General features: G+C 42.7%; 1 protein-coding gene across 1 annotated transcript in view; it reads right to left on the bottom strand.

Annotated features, from left to right (window-relative positions):
• Nucleotides 1-13: 13 nt before the first annotated feature.
• The window catches only part of RNASEL (ribonuclease L (2',5'-oligoisoadenylate synthetase-dependent)), a 16390-nt gene continuing 3640 nt past the window's right edge, over nt 14-12763 (bottom strand). The window contains exons 2-6 of the mRNA XM_008584443.1: nt 6101-6186; nt 4657-4862; nt 4176-4308; nt 1603-1736; nt 14-814 (exon numbers count right to left, since the gene is read on the bottom strand). Of these exons, the coding sequence (XP_008582665.1) occupies nt 628-814; nt 1603-1736; nt 4176-4308; nt 4657-4862; nt 6101-6186 (746 nt within the window). The 3' untranslated portion in view covers nt 14-627. The remainder of the gene's footprint in view (nt 815-1602; nt 1737-4175; nt 4309-4656; nt 4863-6100; nt 6187-12763) is intronic.

The raw sequence follows: 12763 nt of genomic DNA, 5'->3' as shown, positions 1-12763 counted from the left end.
GCAGCTAGTCCTAGACTTATACTTGTGTTTAACAAATACTGATTGAACAAGTGAATGAATGAATGGGCCTCCTAAAGCCTCTTTGGCATAGTTCCTTTTGGGTCTCATGCAAAAGAGCCCTGGGCTGCTAATTAAGCTCTAAGATGCCCAAGAGAGGGAACAGTAAAACCACATCCATTTATACAGTGTTCTGAACAAGTCGTATGATCTTGGGCAAGTAGCTCAAACTCTCTGAGTCTCAGGTTCCTCAGTTCTTAAAAGGGAATAATAAATCCTGTTTTACAGGTCACTGGGAGAATTAAGTGAGATAATTGTTGTGAAACATATAGCATTAGGGGTCTAGGCACTCACCTCTTTGGTGCAATTGACAAAAGGAATCTTTGAATGCCATCTCAGTTTCTGCCAATGAGCTTTACCAGCTAAAATGGACTGGTGTAGTTTAGGCATATGAGTATACTGCTTTTGTTACAAACATGCATGGAATGTACTTTACCAGGAACTGTCCTATCAGCTATCCACCATCCCTCACAAGCAACTGGGTTAGTTAAGAGGCCCAGAGAGTGGCAACTTGCCAAGGACTACACTACAGCTAATAAGTGGCTCCCTGGACTGGAAAGACTCAGTGGGTCAGCATTCAGGGCTGGCCACCCCGCTGCCCCCACCACATCCCTCACACTGAGGCATGTTTGGATTGTGGGTTTTGGGAAAATGCTTTCTGTATTCTGTGTTCTGTAGTTTTGTATAGACATAGATCACCAGATCTGGAAATGTCTTCTGAAAATACTGGGAAGGATCTCCAATTTTCAACTTTATCCTGAAATGAAACACAAATGGTTTATCTGCTTGCCCCAGATTCTCCCCCACCCTGCCCCTGCCCTTCACAGAATATGGCTCAAGAGATCTGCTTGCTCTTTTGATTTTTGGAAGAGAATTTTTTGTTTTGGCAGCTGGCTGGTATGGGGAATCTGAACCCTTGACCTTGGTGTTGTAACATAGCACCCTAACCAACTGGCCTAATCAGCCAGACTTGCTCTCTTGATTTTTACAGCAGGATTTAATAAAGACTTTGGAATCTGACAGAGCAAGATTTATCTCTTGACTCTTCAACAAATTGTGCAAAGTTTGATCACTTAATCTGTCTGCACCTCAGTTTTTTCATTCATAAAATGGAAATAATACAGTGCCACAATACCCTATCTACAATTCCAAAATCCAAAAGAACCCCGAACTGCAAGTTTTTTTGACTTTGTAGCTAACAGTTTTCATAGCAAAAAATTGATTAAACGGACATGGGGCTATTTTTAGACTTTTATAACTCTACATTGACTTTACCCAGCTGTCCAGTCTCCTGTGTCAATTCACACAAGGAAATCACTATCTTCTACTCAATGGGGCCCAGCAAAAGATAAGAAGGGTGATGAGAGGGTGCTGGACGTGTCCATCATTAATTGTAAGGTCACAGTGGTAAACAAAGGGGAGACATTATTTTTCTTTCATCAAAATAAGTTTGCTTCTTTCCATAGCAGATATGAATTTAGAAATGAACACTTTAAATTGTTCTCATTTCACATTATGATTTATAGGAATGAAAACAATACTTACTTTTTATTCCTTTCTTCATTAATGTGTTCTCCTATATTCCGGATGAACTTTAGCAGATCACCCACAGTGTTCTGGTAGTAATTGCCTCTTTTTACATAGAACTTCTCCATTTCTCTCATAACATATTCATTAATCTAAAAAAAAACAAAACATAACACAAAACTGTGGTAGCAACACATAATAAATCCTGATGGAATGTTAACACCAAAAGGAAAATACAAATTTGAATATATGCTACAATTACAATTAATTAATAAAGCAAATTAACAGCAAGGAAAGAATGGAAGTCAATACTGTATAACAAAATGCTAACTATAGTTGTGTTGGATGTGGAATTATAAATAACTTTAAGATTGTATCTATTTTCCAAGCGAACTGTTTTCATAAGAAATTAAATACATTAAAACATGGTTAAAAAAATCTTTGACTACTACGTAGGAAATTTTTTCGTTATACTATACAGTATTTTTATCCTTGTATAAAAATACAAATTCATACTTCATAACATTTCCCCCTTTGAGAGGATTGTTAGACTGAACCCTGGCTTGGCAGCCACTGCCAAAGTGAGTGTAGTTGTTTTTTTGCTTAATTCCCTTTGGTTTTTTAAAAGCATATTTTCAAAAAGTTACTTGTTTCTTCTTGCCTCTAGGTTTCTAGGGTAACTTCTATCAATATTCATGCCTTCCTCTTTTTCTGTGCTTGTCACCCTTGTGATGAGGCTCTCATATTTAGAAAGAGTTTGGGGTAAGAGAACAAGGTGCAGCCACCATGAAGTCGAGGGTCATGTAGGAAGAGTCACTGGTGACTAGACCAATTCTAGGGAGGACGCTGCCAAGACTGCCCAGGTGCGCCACGTGTGGAGCCCTCATGCGAAATGCTGAGTGGCACATGCGTGGCAGGAGGGGCAGCCGAGAAACACACACAATATACACTGGAAAACTTGGCTTCCAGACTGTGTTGCCAAAAGCTAACTGTGGGACCAAGAAAATGGGCAAGTCACTAAAAGCAACGGGAAAATAAACTCTAAAATGGAATTAAAAGGTAAGATTTAAAGTCAATTGAATTCAATGTAAATCAATGAAATTTAGGAAGAAGAGCCAGTGCATTGAGAAACAAAAGAACAGCTCTGCCAATCTCTGGATGTCCAGCCCTGGGTGATTCGTGTCCCGTCTCTGAGCCTCAATTTCCTCAGCGATTAAATGAGTTGGTGGACGTGACACCATCGCAGCATTGTGGAGAGGACTGGCTTAAGCACATGGCTTCTGCAGCCATTCTTCCCAGCTTCGAGTCCTGCTGCACCCCTCACTGGCTCCATGCCTTTGGAAAAATTGTTTGTCTGTGGCTCAACTTGCCCATCTGCAAAATGTAGATCATTGTCTCAGAGGTTGTTACAGTGATTAAATGTGGTAATTTGTGCAAAGTCCCGAGAACAATGGCTGACACATAGTGAAGTGCTACAAAATTGTTAGCTATCACTGTCATCTGCTCTAGTTCCAAATTTCTCTGTTTCTACAAGTTTGAGTTTTATAGGCATTTATTTAACAAAGAGCCATGGCGTGCCTACTTCATGCCACAGATACAATAACGGAGAAGACAGAGGGCAGTCTCCACCCTCGTGGGACTTACAGACTAGCAAGGAAAACGGACATTAGGCCAGCAATTATGAGAGTGAGGTGTAGTCTACAGACAAACGAGGGAAGGAAAGCTAAGCAAGGAGCAGAAACAAAGAGGTCTGAGAGAGGCATAGTCCCAGGTCTGGCCTAGGATAGGGAAGCAGTTGGTTTCAGTTAAAGACCTGAGGATTACGGATTCTCCCACAGTGCTTTGCAATGTCTCTGGGGCACCCACACACACACCACGCAGCATCATTTCTGTGGGTCTCTCTGCCCCTCAGGGGCCATGTTGTATTCTATTTGTACACCCAAGGCCTCTCACAGGCCTAACACATAATCGATATCTGACAGATGTTTGTTAATTAATAATAATGGAAGTTTTGATAGTGTTAACTAGATTGAGATGGTGATTAATTTTGCAGAGTTCTACTGTATTTAGTTGAAGTTAGTGTAACTTTTCTTGAAGAGAAGGAATTTGAAAGATGATTTTTCCTTCATAGTGTGAAGACAGAATGTAGGTCTGCGTGTGGGTCCTCAGAGCTGGACCGTTCACCGGTGGTGGAGACAGCCAGTTCCTCCCTGGACTGACTCGCCGCGTAGTGGAGCTCCTCCCTTGGGTTAAACTCGACTTAGCCAGCTGCTCTTGTCGTCCTGGTAATAGGATGATTAGTCAGGCATGAGGGAAAGGCTCACGGGCTGAGACAAGGCCAACCCAAGGGGGAGCCTGAATACGAGTCTATCAGAGGTGCCTGGGTCTGGAGGAGAGAGAGGGCCTGGCCTCCAGAAGGGGGACCAGAGACCCAAAAGAGCCAAGGGGGAGGGGGAGGGGGGGAGGAAATTACCTGTTTCACTCCACGGTCAGAACAGGCCAGCGGCATAAAATAAGTTAGAAAAACATATAAAACATTACACAGATTCTTATTCCTGGAATATGCCCTAGACCATAGGAATTGTTAATACCTTAGTTCTCCACTGGGCAAAACTTCTGGGAGGTTCAGATGGCCCAGGTTGCAGTAGTTTGAAGATCTCGCTTTTATGGTTTCGCTTTTTGATGTCGGATTCATTTCCCACATTCCGAAGTGTCCTGTAGCGGCTGAGGATAACAGAATTATCACGACCATTCCATTTCTCCCACTCCTTCCAGAAAGACAAAACTGTTAGATTTTGGTTTTTAATAAAAGTAGTAAAACCATGTTTTCAGAACTTCTGCATAAGGAGAGAGGGAAGCATCTCTTCTTCCCGTCCATCCCCTCTCCCTCCTATTCTTCAGAAGAGAAAACCAGAAACCAGAGAGGTTAAGTCATCTCTCCAAGGACACACAGCCAGTAAATGCCAAGCTTAGAGGAAAGCCTGGGTCTACCAATTCCCAGCCCCAACTCCTGCCTGCGCCACCTCACCCTCTCCATTCTGGGTCTATGATACACACTCCAGTTTTACTTACCTCTCCCAAGTCCAAAAGAAGGGGTGACCCAGCAGGTCATTCAGATGGTCCGTCACATTTTCCCCAGGGTGGAACAGGTGACCAATAAGGTCCTTAGTTTCCTCATCTGGAGAAAGTCGAACCACCTCTTCATTACTTTGAGCCTTCAACTTCTCAAAAGGGATGTCTCCCTTCCTTACCACATATAGTACCAGCAGTCCAAGGGCCTGCACAAAAGTCACAAATCAAGCCAAAGGTGCTAATGAATTCTCTCTCTATGTGGGTGACCTTGGAAGCTGTGGTGCAGACTGTAAGCAGACAGAAGACGGGAAGAACTCAACCGATCTGCAGGCTTGTTAGGGAGAGAAGACACACATCTGCACATCGAGGACTTAGAGCAGTGTATGGTCCACACGATTTAGGCCCATGAAGGGCAAAAGGTAATAATTTTGCCCAGAGTTGTCAGGGCAGACTGCTGGAGCTGGGCCTCAGATGTATGGATAGAAAGCAGGTAACTCACGGAAAGGGGGAAGGATTTAAACAAGGGGAATTAGGGAGCCTGGCTGGGAACTAGGACTTTGGGTCTGGGGCTACAAAAGGCAGCAGATAAAGGAGCCAGTCCAGGTCAGGAGGGGCATGGTGACACCCCAGGACTTATTAGGCCAGGCAGGGAGGAAAGGCAGAGAGGGAGATCAGCACAAGAACTCTGCACTGGACGCCAGTCAGGGAAGGAGCTGGGATCTGGAGTCGCCAAACTAAGAGGCCAGATGTGGAGATCCCTTACCCACTGGGTTGAAAGTTGAGCACCCTGGGGAACTCCAGAAGAGAGCTGTCCTGACGAGGTCAGAGTCAGCCTGGGAGCTTTGGTCTGTAGTAGCCAGTCTCTGTGTCCTCTCAGGAGCCACAGCCATTTCAGGATCTTAATTTTTCTGGTCAAACTTAATCTCTTTCAAGCTGGGGACAGACCTCATCCCTCCCAGGGCCTTAGTATCTGTCCCTCTCCAGAGCTTAGCACATGAGTTTGAATGGAGTGGGAAAAGAAATCTCATTTACTTTGTCCTTAGGCAGAAAAATAACTCCTGGAGGAATTTTAGAGATATTTTGGAAATACCTCCTGGAAGTATTTGGAGAAGAGGTGCGACATGCTCAATTTATTATCTATGCTCAGTTTATTCACTTATTTACTTATTTAGAGATATAGAAAAGGGCCACAGCAACAGCCAACTCCACACCGATGCGGGTGTTACGCCTTCTCCTCTTCACACTGAAAGATCCACTGTTGGAGAAGCCCAAGGAAATGCCATTGTCTGCAGGGCAGTGAGAACAGTGGGTAAGACTGGGGCAAAGCCTTGAAAGTTCCTTCCTTCCTGATTAAAACAAGGAGCTTCTCTAATTGGCCACAGGAAATAAGACAATGAAGAAACAAGGAAGCAAAAGAAAAAGTAAACAAGATTGTAGAAATTACCTCTAGATCTCTCTTGATTTCCTCTGGATCTCCAGCCCACTTGACGCTCTTATCAAAATCTGCCAGTCGAACAGCATTCTTGGAATCTGAGAGAGTTTGCAGAGATGCACTGAAAATATTCATTCTCCATGATGTGAGAGTCAATTGGTTGACATAAATATGTAACATGATGAACGATCCATTTTCTCTGATGAAGGTACTAAAAGTCCTTATATCTGTATTGCTATTTACTCTTCAAAACACTGTCATATGTACTGTTTCATTTGATCTATTAAGTTCTGCCAAGAGCAGAACTTATAGTTTATTTTCTCCAGGCTATCGGGTAGGAAGGGATGAGGATAAATTTAACCAGCTTTCCATTCATGCAATTCCTGGGGCCAACAGCATGGATCTGTAAAGGAGCTGCTGGCAGGAGTGAAGGTTACATCCTGTGGCTAAAGAACGACTCACCCACACAGCTCTTACTCCAAGACCATCTTAGCACAGCATCCCTTTAAATCAAGCCAACCAGCCACAGCCCACTATGACATTTTAAATAGTTGTCATGGATCAATGACATGTTTATAATGAGTCTCTGCTTCCTTGTCCCCTTCAGGATCTTTCTCCCTTGAAGGAAGCCACTGGGGAGTCAGAAGGAGAGATGAGTGACTGCAGAAGAGGTCGGGAACCAGATGAAAGGAGGGCAAGCCAGGGTTTGTCCTCTAAGAGCTGGTCCCCTGCCTCTGGCTTGAAGGATTCTGAGAAGGAAGGTTGGGTAACCCCAAACAGGATGACGGCCAATGCAATTGTGTGTTTCTAGAACCCCTTTGATTCTGAATTTAGACATCAAAGTTGTGTGGAAACCTAGAGTCTAAGAAAAAGGAACCCATACATTATTCAACAAATGCTTTTTGAGGGGTGAAATGGTGGCAAAGAAGGAGAACACAGTCCAGGAGTTTAGATTAGAGTCTCCAGCAAGGAGACAGATATTAAATAAATAATTAAATGAATAATTACACCGACAAACATAAAATTAATTGCAATTTTGGAAATGCTGGCAAAAAACCGCAGGATGCTCTGAAAGTGGATTACAGGAAAGCTACATGGCCAGTTGGGGTGGGCAGGGGGGTCTCCTTTAAGGAAGAGACACTTCAACAGAAAAGATGAGTTGAATTTGGGTAGGAGAGCGGAACAGAGAAGAGAGGGAAGAGAGAATTCCACATAGTATTTCCTGAGGCTCAAAGGAACCTGGAGAATTCCAATCTGACGGAAAGGAGGCCCCCATGCTGGAGAGCAGTGATGAGCTCAGAAAGTGGCCTGCATCGAGCCCGAAGAGGCAATAGGGTGTGGATTGAAAACCGGCCATTGCTTCCAGCTCGCTGAACCAGTACATTCCCTTCCCTATTGAAGTCACTTTGAGCTGAGTTTTCAGCCACTTGAACTTGAAAGTGCCCAAATGGAACACTTCACTTCTCTAACACTTCATTTTTTTTTACCACCCCCAATTTTTACTACTAGATTCGACAATTATTCAACTGCTATTAAAAATTTTAAAGACTTACATTTAGCTTCTGTAATTAAATCATCACAGACTGTTAAACAGTTGACGGGCAGTCAGCACTGCCCTCCCGCTGCCGCCAGTGAGTCAAACCTCAGTCCTCCTGTCACACTGCTCTTCATCCGTGCCTCATCCCCCACTCCCACCACAGTGACACCATCTAGGATTAAAATTTTTTTAAATTTTTGTTTTTTAAAAAGCAACATATGTCTAGATGACTTTTAAAAATTATTAATTTCTTAGCTCAACCTTGCTTCTTACAAGTCATTGATTTTCCCCAAACTCTTTCTCTCCTTCCTTACACTTATTCTCCAGCTGTTCTTTCATATGGGGCTATGGGTGAAAAGTTTTCTGAATACCTCAATGTTACAAAAAATAATAATATATATTTAATTCAAATCACATGTGAACAATAATTTGGCAGTTAAATCGTTTTTTTTTTTTTTTCTTTTCAGCTCTTTCTTCTTGCTTTCAGGATGCTGATGGGACAAGTCTTATGCCAATTTGATTCTGGTTTCTATGCAGGCATTTTCTTTTCTCTTTGGTAGCTTTTGAGGTCTTTTTTCTCTTTTTCCCTAATGTTTTGAAATTCCTTTATGATGTGACTCACTGGTTTGTGTTTTTGTTTCATTTTTTCCCTTACTCATCCTTGGAGGTTCTTGGTAAGTCTTTAAAATATGAGAAGTAATATCTGCCTTTCGTTCTGGGAAATTCTTAGCTAGTTTTTTTTTTTTTTTTTCTTTTCTATCTCTCTCTCTTTTTTAAGCCTACAGCACCTGATTTTCCCAGGCACCCTCCCATCCAAATACTCGCTAGGCCTGACCCTGCTTAGCTTCTGAGATCACACGAGATCAGGCACCCTGAGGTTGGGATGGCCAAGACCTTAGCTAGTTTTTTCCAAATATTACCTCATCCTCATTCTCTCTTTCTCTCCCTTTGGAATATCTACTAAAACTTCTGGATCTAGTCTTCACGACTCTGAATCATTTTTTTAAAAAACCTATTCCATACCTTTATGATTTCCTGTGTGTTCTAGAAGAATTTCTCAGGGAAATTATCTAGTTCACTAATATAATCTTCAATCCATTCTTGAAGTTTATTTTGCTTTTTGTTTTCTTTTTTATTTCTACTTACTTATTTCGCTATTGAGAACATGTTTTCTTTTTTAATAGATATTATTTTCTAAAGCAGTTTTAGGTCACAGCAAAACCGAACAGAAGGTACAGAAATTTCCCATATACCTCCTGCCCCTGACTCTGTATAGGCTGTAAAAATCCCACATCAGAGTGGTACAATTGTTTCAACTGATGAATCTACATTGACGCATCCGTCATTGTAACCCACAGTCTCTGGTTTACATTAAGGTTCACTCTTGGTGTTGCACATTCTATGGGTTTGGACAAATGTATGGTGAAATGTATCCACCATTATACTGTCATATGGAACAGTGACATTGTCCTAAAAATCCTCAGGCTCTGCCTATTCATCCCTCCCTCCCTCCTAACTCCTAGCAATCTCTGATCTTTTTACTATCTCTGTCGTTTTGCCTTTTTCAGAACGTCATATAGTTGCAATCATACAGTATACCGCCATTTCAGATTTACCTCTTTCACTTAGAAATATGCATTTAAGGTTCCTCCAGGTCTTTCATGGCTTGATAGCTCATTTTTTTTATAGCACTGAATAATATTCCACAGTTTATTCATCCATCCACCTACACAGGTGCATCATCCATCCACCTACACAGGGGCTTCTTGGTTGCTTCCAAGTTTAGGTAATCATGAATAAAGCTGTTATAAACATTCATGTGCAGGTTTTGTCTGAACATAGGTTTTCTTTTCTTTTTTTTTGACCAGTGAGGGTATTGCAACCCTCGGCACGGTGTGGTCTGCACCGCGCTCAGCCAGTGAGCACACCGGCCATCCCTATATAGGATCTGAACCCGCAGCCTCGGCACTACCAGCACCACACTCTCAGTGAGCCATGGGGCTGGCCCTGAACATAGGTTTTCAATTCTGATTGGCAAATACAAAGGAGCATGACTGCTGGATCATATGGTAAGAGTATGTTTAGTTTTGTAAGAAAATTCCAAGCTGTTTTCCAAAGTACCTGGACCATTTTTTTGCAATCCCATCAGCAATGAATGAGAGTTCCTGCTGCTCCGCATCCTCACCAGCATTTGGTGTTGTCCCTGTTCTGGATTTTAGCCATTCTAATAGGTGTGTAGTGCATCTCATTGTTGTTTTAATTTGCATTTCCCTGATAACAAAAGATGTGGAAGATCTTTTCATTTGCTTATTCAACATCTGTATATCTTCTGTGAGGAAGTGCCTATTCAGCTTTTTGGCTTTTTTTTTTTTTTTTGCCACCTTGTTTTTAATTTATACATATAACACTCATTTGTTCATCTTTCATCATTCACTGATTTTTCCAACAGTTAATTACTGAGCTGTCTTAAGGAACTTATATTCTAGTGGGGAGAATGAACAATAAGCCAATAAATCAAAAAATAGAGCATTAGGGAGTGATATGTTCTGTGGTAAAAATAAAACAGGGTTATGTGATAGCAAGTAATATTTAATTTTAAACCTGAATGACAAAAGAAGCCAGCCTTGTGAAGATCTAAAGAACAGTCCAAGCAGGAGAGACAGCTGGCGCAAAGCTTCGCAATCACAAGCACCCTTTAACCAGTGATTCCACTTCTAAGAATGAGCTTGTAAGTACACAAAGAAGTACCTGTAAATTCAGACATATGGAACTTTGGTTTGTTCGGCTTATTTTTTTAATTGGATTTTTTGTGTCCTTATTGTTGAGTTTTAAGAGTTCTTTTTAAATTTTGGATAGTGGTGCTTTAGCAGATATGTCTTTTGCAAATATTGCTCTCAGTCTGTGGCTTGTCTTTATTCTCTTGATAGTGTCCTTTACAGGCCAGAAGATTGTTTTTTTTTTTTTTTAATTTTTATTGAATCGAAATCGATTATACATATTTTGGGGGTTCAACATTGAGATATGTTGATCAAATCAATATCACTAGCATATATATTGTTACAAATCATAATTATTCTTTATGCCCCTTGTCCAATCTCTCTTCATCTCCCCTCTGCCCTCTAATTACCCTAGATTTCTTCCCTCCTTCTGAAAGAATAATGGTTACTCTGTTGATTTGTTGCCTAGACGATCTGTCCAATGCTGAGAGGTGTGATCAGGTCCCCCAATATTATCATAGAGCAGATGCTTCTTCTGTCACTCTGAAATGGGCTTTGTGGAGAGAGACATCCTCTTCTATTCTTTATCTCTTCTGGTGACTCTACTTGTGTCAATGCAGTGGTTGGTGGACCATCTGCATAGTGGTGGTGGCATCTAGGCACTTTCACATCAGCCATGGTTATGCTGGTGGCTATGGTGGGCCACCCACATGCAGGTGATGTTTTTGGCATGCTCCTTGGTGCTGGCAGTGTGCCTGGTTGTGGGAGGAGGGTCCAGTCCTCAGATCCATGCCTCAGGCCCCTGGGGAGGCCCCAAGATGATGGTGTGGTGTGCCTGGTTGTGGGAGTGGGGTCCAGTCCCCGAGCAGGCCCTGAGGTGCTGGCAGTGTGAGTGGTTGTGGGCAGGGGTCCTGTCCCCAGATCCATGCCTCATATCCCCTGGTGGGCCCCAAGGTGCTGGTGGTATGCCTGGGCCAGAACTAATTTTTTGTCCTTTTCTTACTTCTAACATGGGGGAACTTCTGGTGGAAACAAGTACTTGAGCTGTGTGGTTGAGTAAATTGCTGCTTTGCTGCTGTTTCCCTAGGGAATGCTTTTTGTGCAGCTCAGGGTTTAATGGTTGACCTTATAGGTACTTCTCGTTCTCCAGAGACTTGGCGCACCTGGGTTGTGTAGAAACTCTGATCTTGGCCTGGGTTTTTTCATCAAACTGCACCCCATGCAATTCTGCATTCCCGACAGGTCTCCTCTGAGTGGTCCTGTGATGATTAGGGGGTGGATCGGCTGTCCTTCTATGTCCCAGTATTCTCCCAGCGGGCCCATCTCCCCCACCTCCCATGCTTGAAAAACTTGCCATGAGATGGGCCCTGCACTGGTCCCTTGAGGTGACTCACCAGCCTCTGAATGGCTCCCTTTTTCAGCTGTTCTGACTCCTCGCTCCTGCGTGGGTCCACAGGAACCCTATTAGTGGTCTTGCTGTCCTGGGGACCACCAAGGTCCACTTCTCCCCTGCCACCTCCAAGTAACTCCATCTGAAGGGCACAGCTGTGGCTTCTGCCAGCTCCTGCTCTATGCACTCAGCAGCTCTAGCATTAAAGCAGCCGTGGCCCAAAATGCTCAGAGCAGTTTTTTCTTTCTCTTATCATGGTTTCTCCCACCTTCATGAACTCCATAGGTCTCTCCTCCTCTTCCCCTGAGCACCAGTGGCCCCAGCTTGGCTGATGTTACATTTTTATAGTTGTAAATTGTTTGATTTGTGGGAGAGAGTGATGCTGGGAACTGTCTATTCTACCATCTTGACTGGAACCTCCCGTTCATGAAGTTTTAATTTTACTGAAGTCTAGCTTATCAATTATTTTTTTCATGGGTTGTACCATTGGTTTTGTATCTAAAAAGTCATCACCAAACTCAAGGTCATCTAGATTTCTTCTATTATGTTCTAGGATTTTTATAGTGTTTCACTGTACATTTAGATCTGTGATCCATTTTGAGTTAACTTTTTGTAGGGTGTAAGGTCTGTGTCTAGACTCATTCTTTTTTGTATGTGCATGTGCAGTTGTCCCAGCACCATTTGTTGAAAAGACTTATCTTTTCTCCATTTTATTACCTTTGCTCCTTTGTCAAAGACCAGTTGACCAAATTTACATGAGTCTATTTCTCAGCTCTCTGTTCTGTTCCATTACTTACTTGTTCCCCTCCTTCAATATGATGGTGGCTATTCTGGGTCTTTTTTTTTTTTTTTTTGTCTTTTCTATGACCAGTAAGGGGATTGCAACCCTTGGTGTGGTGTTGCCTGCACCACACTCAGCCAGTGAGCGCACCGGCCATTCCTATATAGGATCCGAACCCGTGGCGGGAGCGTCGCTGCGCTCCCAGCACCACACTCTCCCAAGTGCGCCACAGGGCCGGCCCTATTCTGGG

This window comes from Galeopterus variegatus, unplaced genomic scaffold (assembly GCF_000696425.1).
Source record: "Galeopterus variegatus unplaced genomic scaffold, G_variegatus-3.0.2 Scaffold3261, whole genome shotgun sequence".
NCBI classification, from domain to species: domain Eukaryota; kingdom Metazoa; phylum Chordata; class Mammalia; order Dermoptera; family Cynocephalidae; genus Galeopterus; species Galeopterus variegatus.
Note: the sequence above shows the minus strand (reverse complement) of the source record. Positions and strands in the feature narration are given on the sequence as shown.